The 22,254-nt window shown below is 40.7% G+C and overlaps 1 protein-coding gene across 2 annotated transcripts in view; it reads left to right on the forward strand.

Annotated features, from left to right (window-relative positions):
* Positions 1–22,254, forward strand: part of EPHA6 (EPH receptor A6) — a 1,195,522-nt gene that overhangs the window by 87,563 nt on the left and 1,085,705 nt on the right. For both annotated transcript variants that reach the window (XM_077480173.1, XM_077480174.1), the window contains exon 2: positions 16,307–16,371. In XM_077480173.1, the coding sequence (XP_077336299.1) occupies positions 16,307–16,371 (65 nt within the window). The remainder of the gene's footprint in view (positions 1–16,306; positions 16,372–22,254) is intronic.

Here is a 22,254-nt window from a genome sequence, read left to right on the forward strand (position 1 = left end):
ACAAAATTTTGGGGTGGTCTTCAATGTCGATTTGAAAAGAATAATTGTGTAGCAGGTATGTTAAGTCTAGAAAAAAGAGGGGGTATTTCCATTCTTCCATTATGTATACCATACATGCAGAAGAAAAAAATTAGAAGCTGTTCATGGGCCACTACTTCAGAATGCTACAGTGGTGGAGGAGAAAGATAGACATGGCTTGGTTCTTACTTGACACCAAATAGTGGTAGCCATTGGGTTTGGAGGCCTAAATAATATGCACATTTAACACACTTCCAGAATCCAAACATCCTTTATAGTTTATATTTAAAAATCAGTTTTTCTCCAGAAAAGTTTTTGATTCGACCAGACTTCTTCTTTAAAGAGGATCAGTCATCAATTGACATTTGTAAAAATCAAGAATCTCTATTTTAGATTTGTTATCCATACTTCTCAAGGATTACTTGGTTGAATTTTAGTGATTTACTCTGTCCCTGTTAGGCTGTATAGTCTATAGTGTATGTATAAAATATCATTCTGTTATGGCATACAGTATATAAAAACAAATTAATTAACAGGTTAGCCTCTTCCAGCAGATTGGAGAGTGTGTCTGTTATCAACCTATAGGCTGGTCACAGGTCATCCTTTTCGGACCCACAAAAGCCTGAAATATTTTTCATTTTTGCTCTGAAAGGGAGAGGATACAGCACTCATAGCTTTCACTATGTGGTCAAGCTACAACAGATTTATGTTCATTGCAAATACCTATTACTGACAGTCTCTATTTCAGCTTACTGATATAGATGTTGCATGACAACTAATTCATTAGATTTATAGTCTTGAAGCAAGTCCCTTCACTAATGTTCTTAGGTTGGATTTAGCATTTTATTACAATTGTGCGTACCTCTCACAATTAAGGAACATTCCAAAAGATTCACAGACTTTCCATTAAATACATCCCACAAGTGAGCCAGAAATTTTTTATTTTGGACAGCAGTTCATGGACTTTATGAGCACCAATTATCTCTTAATAAAAAATACAACTTTTATTAATGTACATTTAAATCATAAAATCAGTTAAAAGCTATACAATAGCATATTGCACCAAAATCGATTAGGATGGTAGCCCCATCAGAAATCACACTAATACAAACATAGGCAACAATTAACGCTACTATAGAGTGTCAATGATTGGGATTGCCACCATCCATTTGTATAAAGCTTGAAATGTTTCACATGGTTCTGCTTCTTCACGAGCAGATGGCACAAAGATAGAAATACTACAGAAAAGTGTGAGCAGGGAGGAAAAACTCAAATAATATATCACCAGAAGAAAGTAAAGCGTTTGGGTCCCATATACCATCAAAGGTCAGGCAAATGTATGCATGTAACAATAAATCCTGATTTCAGGCAGTAAAAATTGTCCTTGTATAATGAAGTTAATTTGCTTAAATATAAAACACCATCGCAGCTATGAAGAGCTTGGGAACATGCATAGAAATCTGGATAGTTTGCAAAAAACACAGTCATGGGTATTAATGTGGAGGCCCTCCAGAGGCAAGATCATGTGACAAACACTGGTAGAACTTCTTATATAAACCTCCATTTAAGACATGGCCTCCAACAATCCTCTGGAAGGTTTAGGGTCCCTCCACCCTAGTTCGGGAAAATAAATGTTACTACTGCAACCAGTAAAAAAAACAAGCCCAAACTCTAAGGCTGGCCAAACAGTATACAATTTTCTCACACAACTTTCCATTAGATTTACCAAAACCATAAAATATAAGGTCAAACCTAAACACTTACAATTTGTATGCAATCAGGCAGGCTCTAGCACTACATATTTGAATGTAAATCTAAAGGAAATTGAATAGGAAAATTGTTTAATGTATGGCCAGCTTAACTCTGGCCTTAGCCCCCACCCCTTTCCCCAGAGGCCCTCCTAGCTGTATGGTATGCTGTTATTATACTTAGCATTTCAGAAGTCTTTTGACTGGTCATGTAACACACTGGGTCCTGTTCCTCTTCACCTCTACTCTGGCCAAGGCACTACTTAGCGGCACTGAAGTCAATGCTGCTCTCTGCTTTAGTATACTATGAAAAAAAGGTAGCATGAAGATTGAGGATATCTTGTATCAAAAAATAAATACTGCGGAGGACAACTCTGGAATGATGATGAATATTGCAGCAAGAGATGCTTTTTTTTATTTTTATTTTTTATTTGTACACTAAAAATGCCCAGAATTTGGTTGTAAACAAGAGTTAACAAAATGTATACACCCCCCAAAGATTGAAAAGTCTGAATAATACCCTTAAAGGAGATCTATGGTCACAGCATATGCTTTCATTTTATAAAACATAACATCAACATTGTAATAGTGATACAGAAAAAAGTTTACAGGCTTTTCTTGAAAAATCGGCCATGTTGTGAGTATGGCCTGTCTGCTGACTCTCTTTCTACAACTTCCTCAATTTTCAGCTTCTCCTCTGTTTTTTTATTTCATTTCTAAGGACTATATGTCCCATGGTACCTCCTTATTCAGCACCTTTGTAATTCAAAAAGCAAACTCAGTGAAATCTGTGACACAGCAGTGCGGAGCCACAAGGCATAGTGAATACATATTGCAGAATTCAAGGGAATAAATGTGTGGGGATCAAGACCTTTCAGATAAATAGGGGTAGGCTAGAAGTTATTGAAATACAATATGGAAAAGAATATATGACTTAAAATTTTGGCCATAGGAATACTTTAGGTCCATGGTGCCCTTTGACGTGCGGCCCTCAGCAGTCTGTAATGGGAAGACTGAATGGGGTAATAATAGCACTTATCTCTACTAGCCTCATAAAAAACATGTTGCCAGTTTTGTATTGTCTTCTGCAGCATAGCAGTCAAAAATAGAGCATTGCACTCGCTGACCCTTATTTCCTTTATTAGGTCTGCAGTGTATGACAGTCCTCCCAAGCATCATATATATATATTGAACATATACTTACATGGACTTATTAAAGGCAAATTGACTGTGTACTTTGCAAGTGCAGTTGCTCAAGAGCTTAGTAAATGAGGTAAAGCTTCACTTTACAGTGAATCACATGCAAGAAAATAAAAAACAAACAAAAATCATTTTTAGTAAACCCCCTATGTGTGGCACTTTAGTCATGACAGGGGCCAAATTTGAGGCCCCCTTTAGCTCATAAATTGACACCCACTATTTTAAAGGGTAACTAAAGATTTGGTTTAAAAAACAAACAAACATGTTGGCTCCTGCTGCTGTCAATCAAATCCAATGATGTGGGAGCCGGGGGTGGGCCGAGTCCTGCTGTCTGTGTCAATAGATGCTGCAGCAAGGCACAGGAGAGCACCCCCATGAGTGTCCCGAAGGAGAGCGATTCTCCGATGGGATGCCTCAGCGGCGCTCCTGGCTCCTCTTGTTCTCGAGTGACCCATCTGAGAAGCGCTCTCCTTCGGGACACTCATGGTGGTGCACTTCTGTACCCTGCTGCTGTGTCTGTTGACACAGACAGCAGGACTCAGCCCTGCCCCTATTTGGCTCACGCATCATTGGATTTGATTGACAGCAGCAGGAGCCAATGGCTGCGCTGCTATCGATCTATCCAATCAGGACCAGAGACACTGGAGCTGGTGTGCTCGTTCCCGCCGCTGGAAAGACCGGGTTCAGGTAAGTAAAAGGGGGGCTCTGGGGGGCAGATGCAGCACAGGAATTTTTTCACCTAATGCATTAAAAGCATTAAGGTGAAAAACCTTGAGTGTTTACAACCCTTTTAAGTGCCCAAAAATTTTTTTTTAGCATAATGACTCCTTCTATTTTACCTTCCATCACTTCTCATATCAGAAAGAGCGTTCGTTGAACTAAAAGATATGAGCACACATTGATAAGATCATTTACACTACAAGAGGATCACTTTTATGTATATATCTAAAAAGATACGAAAAAAACAAAAACATAAACTCTCTTGAAGTATGAAAAATAAACTAAATTCAGAAAAGGGTAGTCTTTACCCATCTTTTTATAATGTCAGAAACATATTGCGTTGGCCAGAAATTACTGAAACAGAAATAATTCCTCTGGAATTGGACTGAGCAGTAAAAGCAAACAGCATATGAAGTGCCACTTTGGACAGAAGTGGGTTTGGTGAACCTTCCACATCGGCTGAGCTGAATTAGATGTCCTCTGCACCTGGCAACCTGTCACACGCTCACCTTTTGTCTACCTCCTGCAAGCACATAGTGGAGATCAGCCAGTGTGTGTGTTGTCATTGCTGCTTGTCTGAGGGCCCTTATGTTTTCTACTGAAAGAAAAAAAAAAAAAAACATTCACTGTTGGTTACATTGCTGAGCCTTGGTAAAGTGAGTGCTATTTTAAGCTGACATGATAGGACATGGCACATCTGATGCATCATAAGGTCTACAGCTGCTTGTCGGTTCATTGCTTATTGCAGAATTTTGCAGAATCTAGGACTGCGCTTAATGGCAGCGTTAATACTCAATGACCTTATATGGGGGGAGGAAATATCAGAGATAGACAACAAAAGATATCTTTCTTTTTTTTCTTTTTTTTTTTTCACCATAGTCAGGGTAAAATATTTTAACTGGAGAATAGTGAGGAGACACGTTTATCTTCAGCGGTGACAAGTGAGCAGGCACAGATAAGATTGTCAAGTATTAAACATATACTCTGTGTGTTAAGTCTTATGATAATGCCCATATCTCGCTGTTCCAGTGCTGCTCCCTTAAAGGTAGGCATTTGACCTTATACAACGTTAACCTTTTATTCCACAATAAGTGCAAATGATACATATATCGATAGTTGCCTTAAGTCTGCTACATAACAGAAGGTTTTTATCTTCTAGGATTTCCTCCGAGAGGTTTTCTTTTAAAGTCATCGTATACTCTGCGGATATTTGATTTATTTCTTACCTTAAAGCGGACCTTCAGTCATTTTTTTCAACTTTCCATCTATTAAATGTTCTGCCCTTGTTGTAATAACTTTGGATATTAACTTTTTTTTTAAATACCTTATGCTGCTTTGACACTGGGGCTGGGGTCCATTAGCGGTAAAGCCCTACTAGTTTTAGCGGCACTTTACCATAGTTTTAGTGGTGCTTTTCGGCCGCTAGCCGTTTTAACCCTCGCTAGAAGCCGAAGAAAGGGTTAAAAGCGCCCGTGTTGCAGTGCTTACGAATTTCTTTTCAGGTGCTTTGGAAGCGCTGCCTGTTCATTTCAATGGGCAGGGACGGTGTAGGAGCTCTGTGTATAGTGCTCCTACACTGCCCCAAAGATGCTGCTTGCAAGACTTTTTTTCCGTCCCGCAAGCGCACGGCCCAGATGTTAAAGAACTCATGCTTTCACAATGGGGAGGCATTAGAGGGACTTTTCAAGTGATTTACAGGCACTATTCTTAGGCCCACTTCCTGTTTCTTGTCTGGTAAAAAGCCTAGCTTTATGACATCATGCACAGTTCTCTCTCTTAGGCCGCGTACACACGGGCGGATTGTCTGCCCAACTAAGTTCGTCAGACAATCCGACAGACAGTCTGTTCAACTTTTGAATGAACGGACTTGACCACACACGATGAACAGACAGTCCGCTGAAAGCTTGCGCGATGACGTGTACAGCACGTACAACGGGACTAGAAAAACGACGTCCAATACACTGCAATGCAACCTTCGGCCGTGTAAATCCTTTCTGAGCATGCGCCATACTTAGTCCGTCCAACTTGCCTACACACGAGCGGACTGTCCGCTGAAACCAAGTTTGGATGGACAAAACCAAGTTTGGACGGACAAAATTACGGAAATTCCGAAAGACTTAGTCCGTCAGACTGTCCGCTGAAAAAGTCCGCTGAAGCCCACACACGAGCGGATTGTCCGCTGAAACACGGTTCAGCGGACTAAGTTGGGCAGACAATCCGCCCGTGTGTACGCGGCCTTATTCTTGTGAAAGGTTGCCAGAAAGGGGGGGGGGGGGTTGAGTCATAAGAGGGCCAATGAAAGCTGCAGAGCTTGAGGTGTGCCCCTGTGTGTCTGTGTAAATCCAGGAAGTGAACAAGAGCAGCAGCTTCAGCTGCCCTCAGTTAAAACGGCTGCAGCCAGACTTAGTGGAGGGAGATTTCTGCAGCATATTTGCAAACTACAGAATGACAGTATAAATAAAATAATATGCAATGTGGTTGGAGGGAAGCTTCAGAATGGCAAAGATGTTTTTATTACAAATTATGTGAGCAGACTGCAGTTCCTTTTTACCTACTACAGAAGTGGTAAAGGGAACCTGCTATGAAGAAAAGAAGGCTTGCACCTGCAGTGGTTGACAAATGGAAATAAGAACTAAAGGCAAAACTTTTTTTTATTTCATTATGGATAGAGTATGAGGGGGTTATAACCCCTGTCAGATTTTCCCCATTTGTGTTCCATTGGGGAGATTTCCTTTCACTTCCTGTCCTGGGGTCACAACAAGAAGTAAAAGGGAATCCATCCAAAGTGAGGGAAATCTTTGGTTGTCACCTGAACTAGTGTCCTCTTGGATGAATCCCCCTATGATGACATCCCAATCTTTCACATTTTCTTTCACTTTCAGCAGGACAGAGCGGGTGAATCTCCCTAACCTGCTAGGGTGTTCTCTTCCCTCTCCACTTAATTCGGAACTATAAAAAGTTCTGTCTTTACTCATACTTTAAAGTGGAACTAAAGTAGACAATACTTATCTCCAACAGTTCGATGCCTGTGAATTTCCTCGCTGGCATCAACACCTTCTCCCTGGCTTCTTTCAGATGCCAATCTTTGTACATCTTGATTGACTGGCATAGGATGATGTAACTCCTCAAGGATAACATTTGTCCGCAATGTGATGCAACCTTTGTTAAATGTGAACAATACATTATATTATTTTCTGGGTATAATTAGAAACATGGCTGCTAATATAACTTCTATAACTACTGACTCTATTATTCCAAATTCTATCTCCAGGTTTGTTTTCCATATTATGTGACTCCCATACCAAAAAATATAACATAATAACTTAAAAGAAAATGTAATGTAATTGGGTAAAATTCTCTTTTAATTAATAACAGTATATCCAGAGCTAGTCTGTGTGCTTTTCTAAGATTTAAATGTCAGTTAATTTGAGGTAATAAAGGTTAAACAAAGCTTGATCTTCTTCAAAAGAAAGGCTTTGCTACAGAGAGACTCTGGAAGTCTGGAATTTAGATAAATGTTTTAGGAAGTAGTTAAAGCAAAAGTTTCACCCTAAAGTGGAACTTCCGCTCATCGGAACCCCCCCTCCGGTGTCACGGTTGGCACCTTTCAGGGGGGAGGGGGGTGCAGATACCTGTCTAAGACAAGTATTTGCACCAGGGGCGGATCCAGGGGGGGGGGGGGGGCAACAGGTCAATTGCCCCCCCCGAAATAGTAGCAGTGACATGTCATTGTCACATTCTCCCTTGCGCTGCCTCCGCTGCCCGAGTCTCTCTCACATAACCCGATCAGCGGCGCAGAGAGAGAGAGACTCTACTTGTCATTACGCCCAGCACTGACCAGGATGAGGAACAGCGGTGGGTGGAGCCTCTCTCCTGCACTCGTTGCTAACGCCTGGGCCGCCTGGCGTCTAGCAACGAGTGACGTCAGTCTGAGTGAGTCACGTGGGAGGGAGTCTCACTCTCAGACTGAGCCAACTTGACGGAGGAGGAGCTGCTGGAGAACAGGTCAGGCAGCTGGGGAGAGGATAGTCAACGCTCTGATTCCCCAGAAAAAGGCTGATGTGCTAGTGTGCTGCCAGTGGTGAACATCGCATGTGCAGTTCCACAATTGGTTGAGTACAACCCCATCAGGTGGCAGCTTTATAGTCCATGTCTGGCCCCCATGCGGACATACTACCAGCTGTCACTGCCACAGGATCCACAGAGCAGCGGCGCTGATACTGACAGGCTAGGTGAAGGGATGTAACCTTCAGCTGCAGGGGGATTTCCTCCCCCTCCCTTTCCTCTTCACACAGACACTGCCTTTCGTCTGCTCTCTTCCTTTGCTCATTGGCCCTGGCCAGAGCCAATGAGAGGGAGGTGTCCAAGCAGGAGAGGATCATGGAATATGTAGTCCCAAGTACCAGTGGAAAAATGGTGCTTGCCTAAGAATTGATTGTAGCCCGCAGCATGCACAGGGGGAGGGGAGAGAACACCAGGAGGCTGCAAAGGACATTGAGGGAGATGAGAAGGGATCATGAGGCGGTGAGTATGAGTTGGAGGGAGCCTGAGAGGGAAGAATTATTTCCCCTTTCCCTGCTGGTAAGACACTGCAGCTGAGCAAGTTGATGACCCTTTTCTGGAAGCAGCAACATGGTCAGCCACAGGTTACTAGTCACAGACCCCCTGATCTGCTGTGTGGGGCAGCAATACAAATGTAGCAGCCCATGTATTGTGGGAACCGCCCCCCAAATCCCTGCTGCCGCCATCCATCCATGCACATTATGAATGTCATGTGACAAATCGCAAAATACATGTGTGCCATTATGTATGATTATTTCTTGTGATACTGCGCTGCGTTACTTTGACTGGCTGATAATTGCATGGTTGTGCAACACTGTACCGAAAATAAAATTTATGTCCTTTTTTCCCCACAAATAGAGCTTTCTTTTGGTGGCATTTGATAATCTCTGCGTTTTTAATTTTTTGCAATATAAACAGAAAAAGAGCAAGAATTTTGGCAGTGCCCCTCCCGAGACTTGACTCTGGATCCGCCTTTGATTTGCACCCACTTCCGGGCATAGACTCCCACGGGAGTCTATGCTTCTTCCTGTCCCGTGCGCTGTCTGCTGGGACACACACGGGTCCCAGAGACAGCGTGGACCATTCCCATTGCGCTGCGTGACACACGCATGTGCAGTAGGGAACCGGGAAGTGAAGCCGCTTCCTAATTCCCTCACCGAGAATGGAGGCAGCAGCAGCCGAGAGCCGAGCAATCGATCGGCCTCGTCTACAGACATTGCTGGACCCTGGGACAGGTGAGTGTCCATTTATTAAAAGTCAGTAACTGCAACTGTAGTATTTATAGCTGCTGGCTTTTAATATTTTTTTCCAGTGGACTCCCTCTTTAAGATTGTATTGTATTGCTTGATTTGGTTATTTACAACAGCCTTACCATATCAAATGGGGAGGTCCAAGAACACGTCAAGATATATGAAAAAAAGGAGTAGTGCCTGTTCAAGTTCCAAAGTGAATGTTAGTAACCAAGATGAATCTGTGATCATAGGCATGTGCATAGAGTGTGCTAGATGTGGTTCGCCCCATTCGCATTAGCATGGCAGTTACTGCATGGCATGCCCTAAAATGTAGCTTCTAAGGCCAAATTAAGCAATCTTTAGATTGTAAATCCCCCCTCACAGAAATTCTCATTCCACCACATCCCTCTCATCACACAACAGTGTTTAATTACCTCTCCTTCTTATGTCATTTTGCTGTGGCACCCCAGTGTGGGACTTTTCGTGGAACCCCAGTGTGGGACTTTTCGTGGCACCCCAGTGTGTCGCAGCACCCTGATTGAAAAACACTGTCCTAATGCAATAGGCTACGCATACCTATGCCTGTGATCATTTTGAATACACCTTCATCTTATATTGAACAGCATTTAATCCATTAGATAATCAATCCCCATATGCTAATATTTAAATCTGTACTCAAAAAAAAAAAAAACAGGGACTACAAAACAGAACATTTTGAGAAAATAAGTTAAAATCCTTTACAGAAAAACCTTGAGGTTTTAGGTCAATTTTCTTTTAAGATAAAATTATGCTTTATGTTTTGCTTGCTTGTTCAAGCATATCTATGGTCAAAATGTACAATCATATATTAATTTCCACATTGTATTTCAACTTTTTCTAGCATATTCCTATTAATTGGAATAATCTAGACGTTTTTAAACTTTGTGAAGTTTAGAGGCGGAGTTTCAGGATGTGGAATCAGTACAGCAATCTCAGCTTGCTGGCACCAACTTACCATGGGACATGTAGTCCTTAGAGATCAAAAGTAAACAGCAGAGGAGAAGTTGCAAAGCATACAGGGAATCCAGGAAGTTGTGAGAAGAGATGGGCAGCAAAACTTGTTTAACCGGAAGATCCGGACAGCTGCACTGCAACAATTCACTTTGTTCAGTATAAACAATAAACTTAATGACAGATGGAACAAGTACAGAGGGGGACAAGCAGGTAGACACATTTCCCATTAGGTAATGATTAAGTGCTTTATCCAGCGTGAAATGCGTCTACCTGCTTGTCCTCCACTGTATTTGTTCCATCTGTCATTTTTGGAGTGGATTGTTGTAGTGCAGCCATCCAGATCTTCCTTGTCTTCCATTGTGCAGCCCGTGAGCTGGGCTGGCACCTGAGTTGAGGAGTTGCGAAGGGATCATAAGAGGCTATTCACCTAGAGCAGCGATACAGCTTAAATGCTTAAACATTTTTTATGACAATAATTGACTTGTATTCAAGACTTCTGCTATTTACTTAAAAAAGAAAGATACCGGCACACATATATACAATAACACTTTTGGGTACGCTGCAGTCAAAAAAAACGTTAATGTGGGCTAAAAAATCGTATGTGAGAATATGGACTACGCCAATCTTACCATAAAAAATTATTAATATTATTCCTCTTACCAGAAAAAATTATATATATTTTTCTTTTACAATGTGCTCCAAAACAATAAGTGCAAATTCAATAAATGCCACCAGTGCTATTCAATTAATAACCATTTGACAAATAAAAATGCAATAAATGTGGCATAAAAGTGAAAACAAGCGAAAAAAATGAAAAAAATTAAATCCCTTTAATGCAGTCCAAAATGAATAAATATTTTCAGTGAACAATCACCAACTTCTATTTATTCCTGTGCCATGCCTGCACCAAGAAATAAAAATTCAACCTTGTGTGCCACCACCACCTTACGAAATGGCCACTCACCAGATACAGGTGAATGCTCGCCTTTGGTTCATTAAACGGATAACCACTCCTTAAAATCAGTCGTTCGTTCACTCTTCAAACAATAAGCTACTGGATGATTTGGCTAGTTCTTATAGGAAAATATATAAAGCCATCATGGTGTAATATTTTTCAACTCATTTATTAAAACAATTAAAAATAGGTTGCACTCACATGTTATGGTGTCAGTAAGCCGACACCAAGCTTATCCAGCCATATATGCGGGGTCCGCTATACCGGCGTGTAATCCCCAAATGATTTTTCCCTGTGCTGCATGCGCTCCAAGCCTCACTATCTTGCGGCAGGCATCCACGTCATTTTCATTTTTTTCGCTAGTTTTCACTTTTGTGCCTATGAATTGTCACTAATATTAGATCACATTATAAATTGATTTATGAATTGTAGCACACTGAGAGCGATTGATTAATATTATAACATTTATTGCATTTTTATTTGTCAAATAGTTATTCATTGAATAGCACTGGTGGTATTTATTGGATTTACACTTATTGTTTTGGAGCACATTGTAGAGGAAAAATATATATAATTTTTTTCTGGTAAGAGGAATAATATTTATAATTTTTTTCTGGTAAGGTTGGCGCAGTCCATATTATCAAATACAATTCTACTATTTACTGTATACGACTTTCACTGTGCGGCAAGTTAAAATTCTAGTCTGTGGCCTTTTATTCCAGGCCTGTGAACGTGCCTGGAATCTATTTTTATGTAATATGCTCCTTGGACTGTTTCAAGCTTTTTATTTTGTTTGTTTCTTTGCTGATTTGTCTTTTTATTTATTTATTTATTTTTTACAGTTTTTTTTTTACAGTTTAAATGTCAGTTCACAATTTTGCTTCTTAAAAAAAGAAAGCAAATGAACAAAAATTAAAGCAGCAAGGGTGACTAAAATACTTAATAAAACATTTAAAATAAAAGAGAGCAAATTACTGACATTATAATAACCATTGCTCTCTATTTTCTGTGCAGAGTCACACTGTGCTTTCCAAACAGAAATTACTGGAAATACAAGCTGTTAAGCTTTACTTACATCCTAACTTCTCAGCAAATTACATATTGTAGATGTAAATTTTCTTCCAGTTTTTTTCTCTCTTTTTTTTTCCCATAAAGATATGATGACACTTTGAGCAATCTTTCTTCTGTATTACATGTATCCAACTGCAAAGGTGATTCTTTTGTGATAGCAAAGATCATATGTGTGTGTGCTTGTGAGGACATACAGTATCTGTCCCCAGCTTCCTTTCTTCTGCAGTGAAACAGTCAAAGGGTCTGTCCACCCACAAGTATTAGTTCACCTAAAGGAAAACTCTACTTTGCTACAAAAAAAGCTATAATTTATAACAGGGATCTGCAATTAGCGGACCTCCAGCTGTTGCAAAACTACAAGTCCCATCATGCCTCTGCCTCTGGTTGTCATGCGTGTGGCTGTCAGAGTCTTGCTATGCCTCATGGGATTTGTAGTTCTGCAACAGCTGGAGGTCCGCTAATTGCATATCCCTGATTTATATATTTGCTATACAAGCCATTTTAACATTTAGTATTAGTACATTGACTCATTGCTAGTTAAACAAAGTTTTAAAAATGCTTCCCTGCAAAGAAAAGGACTTATGGTCAATAACACCCCCACCCACCCATGCTGCCGCAACCTACACTAGCATCTGCAATGGACACACTTTCAGATGAGTAAGATGTCTCCTGCTCGGCACTGTGGTTTCTTCTGATGACCCTTACATCAATATTGTATTCAGTAGTGATGTAGGTACCTTCAGAGGGGGAACCAGGCAATCCGATACTCTCATGTCGCGTACACACGACTGGACTTTCCATCAGAAAAGGTCAGACGGAATCATTTCATCTGATATTCCGATCGTGTGTGAGCTTCATCAAAAATTCTGACGGACCTAGAAATAGAACATGTTTTAAATGCTATTCCGACGGACCAAAAATGACGCAAGGGCAGCTATTGGCTACTGGCTATTAAACTTCCTTTTTCTAGTCCCGTCATATGTCATCGCATTCTAAACGAACGGACTTTGGTGTGCTCATGTGTAGCCAAGTCCATTTTCAGCGGAACTCTGTTGGAACTCCATCAGCAAGTTGGTCAGAGTTTATTCGGTCGTGTGTACGGAGCATCAGAGCAGTCAGTTGCTGAAGTTTTTTAAGCAAGGGAAGTACTTGAAGCTGTGATCAGCAGTGTTGGATTGGTAAGAGGGGTCAATATTAACTTTGTTCTTTAGGGCAAAGTCTTTTCTTAATGGTTTCTAAGTAAACTAGCTGCATAATAACGTTAAACATTATCTCTTGATTTCAATCTTCAGAAGCTGTAATTTTCTGATTTTGCTAATTCAGATAGTGTTTCTTTTCAATATGGCAATCTGGATATATTCTGTACATGCCCCAGAAATATAATTTACTATTGTGTGATTGGCGCATGGCTTTTCTACAAAGCCTGCAATGAGATACAAGTCAAATTATAGCAATCCTTCATTCCGTGCAATAAGACTTTTTTTTGGGTGAGATATTCTCATAAGACTCATCAACTGCTAAAGGGGCACAGTGCAATTCATCACTGAGTTTGTACCATCATGTGTTTATAATGAAGGTTAAGTATCCCATTCAGAAAGCAGTTTGAGAATGTACATGGCAAAATGAATAGCAGAATTTTCAGGGCAGAGACATTTGCATTGCATGTATTTTGCCTTGATTGTTTTATTTTTTGAATGTCTCAGGATTCTTTTGTAGCAAACTGTGAGTCGTCGAAAAGTGGTACGGTCATGTGTTTTGGTGTTCTGCAAGTTGGCTGAATCTTTGGTGCAATTTCCAACACAACACACCTTCTATAAAATGTGTTAACATATGTATAACACACCTAGAAGAGGTATAAATGTAGCCTAAATGTTTTAATGTTTTGCATTATAGCAAAAAGAAAATGACTACAATTCTGCTCATGGAGAAAAAATGAACTCTAAAAGAGAGCTCTCCTCCTCACATTTATTGTATATTTCAGTACCAAAAAGATTAAGATATTAGATGTCAGGGGACTATATAAAAAAAAAAAGAATGGCCCTATAGCGAGTCAGAGAGTCAGAGAATCTCATGTGAATTATTAATAATGGCACCTCAGTCACATTAAGGGCGTAGTGGTTAGCACTCTCATCTAGCAATAAAAAGGGTCACTGGTTCAAATCTCAACCATGACACTACCTGCCTGGAGTTTGCATGTTCTCCCTGTGCCTGCATGGGTTTCCTCCAGGTACTCCGGTTTCCTCCCACACTCCAAAGACATTCAGGTAGGTTAATTGGCTTCTGTCCAAAATTGGCTGTATTATATGGATTGGATTGTGGGCTCCTTGAGGGTAGGGACCAATGTGAGTGTGCAATGTACAGGGATAGGGATAATTGTAGACACTCGCTCAGGATGGACTGGTGTCTTTATTCAACCTTGCTAACTATGTAACATTGGGCGTTATTTGTAAAACTAGGAAGAATCATCTCTAATGCGTACACACGAGCAGAATGTCCAACAGAAAAAGTCAGACGGTATCTTTTCATCGTATATTCTGATCGGGTGTATGCTCCATTGGACTTTTACATTGAAACTTCTGACGGACCTAGAAAAAGAACATGTTCTAAATATTTCCGACTGAACCAATTCCTATCGGGAAAACCGTTCCTCTGTATGCTGTTCCGATGGACCAAAAACAACACTTGCTCTGAAGCAATTACCAGATGAAAACTATTGGCTGGCTATTGAACTTCCTTTTTCTAGTCCCGTTGTACGTGTTGTACGTCGCCATGTTCTTGACGGTCGGACTTTGGTGTGATCGTGTGTATGCAAGACAGTTTCAGAGGAATTCCGTCGGAACTCCGTCAGAATAAACTCTGAAGGAAAACTGGTCCTGTGTACATGGCATCAACTCTATACAAATCAATTAGATTCAAACTTATCCTAAAATAAGAGGGGCCAGCAAAATATGTGTGAATTTCTCCTGCACTCACACATGAGCTGTGTTGGTGATGTAAAGTTTTAAAGGGGGTTGGTTTAAATAATCTTTCATGTGTCAGTTACTACAGGGCTTTTAACTACTTATTATGCATTCCACTGTTACTAGAAAAATTGTTAAAAGTGTTCTTGATGGCTGGTAAGTGTGTAACAAGAAGCATCAAACTGTAAATGGTAGTGGCCACTTCTTGACTACTAGGGTACATAGTTATTCCGTGTTAGTCATGTTGGCAACAAAAAAACATTTTAAGCATTTTATACAGATAACCAGAACCCACGTTGGATGATCATCAGTAGACTTTAATGAATTCCCTGGCAAATGTCATCCTGTTGGTCTCAATGCCAACCTATGCTTACCTCTACATAGTCTATCCTCCCTTCAATCCATCATGAATGCTGCTGCCCGACTCATCCACCTTACCAACCACTCAGTGTCTGCTACTCCTCCCTGTAACCCCTCCACTGACTTCTGCTCGTCCAATAAATTAAATTAAAAAGCTAACAACTACTTACAAAGCCATCCACAACTCTGCCCCCAGTTACATCACTGACCTAGTCTCAAAATACCAACCTAATCGTTCTCTTTGTTCTCTTTGTTCTTCTCGAGACCCCCTGCTCTCTAGATCCCTCATCATCTCCTCCCATGCTTGCCTCCAGGACTTTAACAGAGCCTCTCCAATCCTTTGGAACTCTTTACCCCAATCTGTCCGATTATCTCCTACTCTATTAGCTTTTAGACAATCCCTGAAAACCCTCCTCTTCAGAGAACCCCATCCTACCCACACCTAACAACTGTATTTTCATTTTCTCCATTTGATCATCCTCCACAGCTATTACATTTTGTTCCACTTGACCCTCCCTTCTAGATTGTAAGCTATAACGAGCACGGCCCTCTGATCCCTTCTGTATTGAGTTGTATTGTAACTGTACTGTCTGTGTCTGCCACCATGTTGTAAAGCACTGCACAAACTGTTGGTGCTACAAAAATCCTGGATAATAATATTATTAATATGCTACTTTACATGAAAATCCCAGTTAAAGAACGAGAAACATAAGTAAATATTTATACGCAGTGACGTGGTTTGCTATAATCAATAGCTCTAAGCAAAACTTGCTTATGGAAGCACAATGTTATGGGATCGTACAGGTAATGCTGGTGTTATTACTAGGAAAGGGGGTGGGTATCTCTCAGGTATACTTACTCTATAAAGATTTTATCCACTGGAAGAAAATGTCTAAAAAACAATATGTGACTTTTTTTTGTAACATGCCAATCTGACTGTGAAATCTGTACTCAAAAATGTGACAGAAAGTGTTTGTTTTTTTGCAGTTGTTCTGCTTGACACCACAACTGCTATCGGGGAATTAGGATGGAAAACCTATCCAGTGAATGGGGTAAGTTAGAATCTTCTGATTGGTTTTTAACTTTATTTGTGATTGTAATTAAAATGTAAAAGCTGAACTCCAGGCGAACTTAAAAAAAAACATTAAAGAGGAACTTCATACTCTCCTCCATTTTTTAAAATCCCTGCTTACCTGATACTGGGTTCTCCTCAATTCAAATACTTACCCACCCAGTGGATCCAGTGTTGTCCTGCTGAGATCCACGTATGTTCTGCTACCACTTGGGTCCTGCGCCACCATGTTCTTGTGTGAAGTCTTCAGGAGGCTGCTGGCTTAATCCCTCCTGATGACGTGCTGCTACATCCGCCCCCTTCTTCTTTTATGAATAAAAGACTATATGAAGGACATGCAGCGCCTTTTGGAATATGCAGGTCACATATCCCAGGAGACACTGGGGAACCACTTCATTCAGAAGGGAAGATGGGGGTGGGACCAAAATCTTTGCATTAAAAAAAGGTGAAAAAAGTGATATGTATGTAGCAGAGCGGAGAAGGGTTGAAGAGGTGGAATCTTATTTGTCAGGTTTAAGATATGCTGTTGTGTATTACTTAAAGTGAAACTACACTTCATCTGACCACCACAAGCCAAAAATGCTATTAATCCATTTATAATATTCAAAGCAAACTCACCAATCCACCCATCCATGTGACATGTCTCTATGCTTTATTTTGCTGAGAAATCACTTTGAAAGACAATCCTCTAGCATTTCTGGCCATGGCAATCTTGAGTAAGGGCAGATGATTCATGAAGCATTTACTTCCCCAAATCCACCTACGCTTTTCTCAGGCATGCAACCAGGTGAGGGTGTGCTTAGCTGAGAAAGCCCCTCCTCCCCTACTGAAGACTCCTGGGATGTATAACATCATTTGCCTAGGCATGGAAACCAGGAATTAACTAAAGAAATGTAAAAAAAATAAAGTTTAAAACAAGCAAATATGATATACATTTCTATTCATTTACTAATGCTAGCAGCATTAGGATTACATATAGTCAGTGATGATTGAGAGAGTGCAGTTCTGCTTTAAATAAATAATTAGACATATTTTTAAATGCGGATGGTAAGAATACATCAGTATATAGTCCAAAAGGGGGGTTGACCAACAATAGAAGACAGTCAGACTAGACTATGCTGCAGTGCACAGTACTGTTAGTCTAACACAGGGAACATGCTCACAGGAGGAGAAAGCATACCAGTGACCAGGAGCACTGCTGCTCCTTCAGTCATCAGACTGGGGCTGTATACCAGGCCAAATTGCATTGTGTTGTTCCAGTGTAGATCCAGGTTGGGCTGTCTGCACAATTTAGATGACATTTTCCCAGGTAGATAACGAATTAAAGCAACATCATTTTCTTTATAAGACAATTCACTTGTATGTATATTTAGCTGATTGTCTGGAGTTCAGCTCAGAGTTGGTTATGCTACTCAGTTTGCAGATACAATATAGTTAATACAGTTGTACTCTTTAGTAAGTCAGAATTTGGGTCAGGGTATGGAAATGTTGTATTATCTGCCATTTAACAGATTGCTTATGGGAATATGTAAGGGGGTATCATGTAGAAAATGCTATCTTGACTAAAAGCTTAGGAGGACTGATCTCTCTCTCTACTCAAAACGGATATCCTATTTGGTTTGAGTTTTTTTTTTAAAGATTATTCAATTAATTGACTACAGATTGCCTTATAATAATACAAAAAAAAAAAGAAAAAAGCGGACTGCACAATAAACATACACTAGACTCCATGGAGATCAGCTTAGTGTGGAATTTTTTGAGTTAAATCAACAGCATTGATTTTTGGTACAGTATTTTTATTGCATATTCTTATCTCTGATGTATGGATTAATTTACAAAATGAATACTTGAGAAATGCTTTATGTTCAAAAAACACTTTTAATTTGTTGGAAAATAATCAGCACTCACAACTTGTGTTCTGCTTAGTAAACACAACTCTCCAAACTTCATTCATTTATCCCAGCGCTCCTTATTTTGCCTGTTTTACGCTTGACGGAACTAACCAGATTGGGAAAAATGCAGCATTTCATGTGTGCTCTTCTAAGTAACTCCAGCATCTGGCTACTCAGACTAATGCCTTTCAAACATATGGCATATTTGCATCCATGTGTGGCACATATTTATAATTTTGCTATATAATGAGGCTGCACCGATCCCAATCGCTGTGTTTAAATCTCTTCTCATAATGCAACTTTGTAACTGCACAAAGGCTGGATTACATAAATTAGGTTCTCTATGTCTATATAAAAGCTGGATTTTGCACAAGTTGTCTTGCTTCAGAGCCCTTTCCCACTCACGGCACTGGGGCATCAGCGATTAAGCGCTGCTATTTTTAGTGGCGCTTTACCGTCATTTTAGCTGCGCTTTTAACCCCCCGTTAGAGGAAGAAAAAGGGTTAAAAGCGCCACTACAGCGCAGCTATGCCGACGCTTCGGCAGCCCTGCCCATTGATTTCAATGGGCAGGGGCACTTTAGGAGCAGTGTATACACCGCTCCTAAAGTCCCTCAAAGAAGCTGCTTGCAGGATTTTTTTGACGTCCTGCCAACGCACCGCTCCAGTGTGAAAACCCTTGGGGCTTTCACATTGGAGTGACAGGAGAGACACTTTGCAGGTGCTATTTTTAGCGCTATAGCGGCTGTAAAGTGCCACAGTGTGAATGGGGTCTAACGGTGAATGACAGTCAGCTCTATACTGAGGTACAATACAGAGGCTAAGCGTGGCATGCACAATTGCTTGGAGCATTACTGCAGATGGCCCAGAATTTTTATGAAAAATGTAGAAGGGAGGAAGTGAATGTGTGTTATTTAATTCATTTATATAATGCCATAATATTCTATAGTGCTTTACTGAATAGCACTAGTCCCTGCACACTTGAGGAGCTTAGAGTGACTCAACAGTGTTCATACACATGCTGTATGTAGCCCTATCCCCTACAGGGCTGCTGAATTTACGGGTCCTCCTGTTCTTGCACAGCCAAGCAATGCACATTTTCCAACTTACATACAGAGTCAGTAACCAGTTCATGGGCTTGTTTTTGTTGTTTATTTTAAATAGTTTTTTTATTGAAGTTTTCCAATGTATTACAAAGAGTATGAGTAATACAAAAATATAAAGTTGTACATTTATTCAACGGTATATTATAACTGTTCTTCTAAAGCACAAATAAATGTACATATAACAATCAAGATGTTCATAGCTGGGTATACTTTAGAAAGTAGGTATCAAAAATGAATCGAAAATAACATTTTTATGAGGTAACATAAACATAAACATAGGGTGGGGTACGAACAAGGTAGTACGGGGGAATAGTCTTTGGTCTGACCTTTACAAGAACCGAGGGTAATAGGTGGGGGTGAGGAGTAACATCATCAAAGAGTAAGTGTTCAATCTACATTATACCAGTCCTTCCATATTTTCCATTGAGAGTCAAATTGTTTCCAAGTTCCCCTTCTACTAGCCAGTAAAGACTCATAAATACAGTGTTCTGGCTGCCAAAGGAATGTGCGTAACCACAACTCATAGATCTAGAGGGAAGGTTTCTATGCCTATATTCAGCACTGCCAAGCTTGGGTTGGGGGGTGTCAATATCCCTGTAATGGTAGAGATAGCACAAAATATGTTGTTCCAAAAGCTGATCAGATGTTTGCAGGTCCAGAATACACAGAGAAGGTTGCCTACAGAGCCGCAGTTTCTCCAGCATAGTGGAGAATTGGCATGGGAAAATTTGGACATTCTGTAGGGCATGAGATACCACCTAAGGGCTATTTTTTGTGAAATTTCCCAGTGGTTAATGCATTTAGAGGCTTTGTATTTCAATTTAAACGTGTTAAGCCACTGGTAAGGTTGTGATGGTTATACCTAAGTCAGATTCCCATTTGGGAAAGAGTTGGGAGTTGATAAAGTTGAGCTTTTGTTGGAAGATATTATAAAAGAAAGATATACCCTTAGTCGGTGAGGGAAATGTAGTGTAAAATCGCCAGATTTTTTCTGGGAGATATATATGGTGTGAATTGATGGATCATAGAACATGGGAAATTTGGTTATATTTATAGCAGTCCGAGGGCATTAATTTGAATTGTGCTTGGAGAGAGGTGAAGGATTTAAAAGTGTCATTGTGTATAGATCAGAGATAAACCGAATACCTCTATTTTTCCATTCAGTAGTTGTGAAATCTGGGATCGTATGTGCAATGATATTAATAGGAATGGGGATATCTATACTGCTGGGGGAGGGGGTGGTAGTTTACGGAGTTCTCTCCATGCTAGGAGGGAAGCTTGTATAGTAGGTGGAAGGTTTTGTATGGAGAGTGGCTGCCAGGTGTCAAGGAGCAAAATAGAGTGTAGGTCCTTAGTGGGGCTTAAAGCCTGTTCGATATTACTCCATGGAATGCCAGAAGAGAGGTTAAACCATTTTTTAAGTTGAGTAAGGATAGAGGCTGTGAAGTAGTCATGAATATCTATCAAACCCATTCCCCCCACAAGCCTGTGTTTGATTAGTAGAGCTTTAGAACACCGTGGTCGCTTGGAGCGCTAGATAGTTTTTGTTGTTTTATTGAGGGAACTCAACTTGGATAGGGATGAGGGATTATGGGGTGCCCAACTTGAACTTGGTAGAACAACTTGAGGAAAAACGTATTTTCTATGTACAAAGAAAATGGATCCTGGACTGTAGTCCCTCCAGGATATTATCTGCCTCTTAATGGATCAGTAGCCAACTTCCTCTTTCCAGGAGCGCTATATCTCCTTGGCAAAATTCACAAAGTCCCAATACTTGCAGGAAATACTAGCCCACCTGGTTGCCCTTTGAAAAGTATCCCAGAGAAAGGGATTTAGGTTAGCTGTGACATTGTCCCAATGAAAGCCTGCTAAATATTGCATTTGGCAGCTTTATCCAATATTGACCCTGGGGATCATATGTAGAGGTACTCACACTGTCCTTTGAATCCTGTTACCTTGGTTAAGACTGGTTACTGTTCAGGCCTCCTGCTGTACAGGTCTTCCCATGCTAGACAAGGTTTCTTCTGGATGAGACTGAAGGGTGATAAAGGTCCCTCTCTTCAGCTTCTTCTTCTTCCTTCCTGAGCTCTAGCCTGGAAGCAGAACCCCCAGACCCAAATTCTACTCCAAGGCTTCACAACAGCAACCTCAGCACTCCATCTTCCACCCAACAACCACCACCTGCTGGCCAGGCTCTTAAATATTTATAGGCCCATCTTAATTCCCTGTCAGGCCTTCTGCCTGGAGATTGGTCCAACTCCCATAAATATTCAGATCCTTGCCTTTACACCACAGCCCACTAATTTCTAGAAGTTTCCATGGATCTCCAGAACCAGGGGGAGGTGGTCTGCAGAGCCTTTCAGCTTGACCTTAAGTTGAACCCACAGCAATTACCCAGACTCACTTAACATGTGCAGATGGCACCAGGATGCAGTATGGGAAGAAGGCAAGCCTGAGGAGGCAGTGTGATGCTTTGGGCAAGGTCATGCTGGGAAACCTTGGGTCCTGCTATTCATGTGGATGTTAGTTGACACGTAACACCAGCCTAAACGTTGTTGCTGACCAAGTTCATACCTTCATTGAAACAGTATTCCCTGATGGCAGTGGCCTCTTTCAAGAGGATAATGCACCCTGGCACACTGCAAAAATGGTTCAGTAATAGTTTGAGGAACACAACAAGTTCATTGTGTTGACTTGGCTTCCAAATTCTTAAAATCTTAATCTAATTGAACATCTGCTGGATGTGCTGGAAAAACAAGTCTGATCCAACGAGGCCCCACCTTGCAGCTTACAGGACTTAAGGGATCTGCTACTGATGGCTTGATCCCAGATACCACAGCATACCTTTAGAGGTCTAGTGGCATCC

Source organism: Lithobates pipiens, unplaced genomic scaffold, assembly GCF_037356315.1.
Source record: "Lithobates pipiens isolate NorthernLeopardFrog02 unplaced genomic scaffold, aLitPip1_a1.2 Scaffold_16, whole genome shotgun sequence".
In the NCBI taxonomy this organism is placed as follows: Eukaryota; Metazoa; Chordata; class Amphibia; order Anura; family Ranidae; genus Lithobates; species Lithobates pipiens.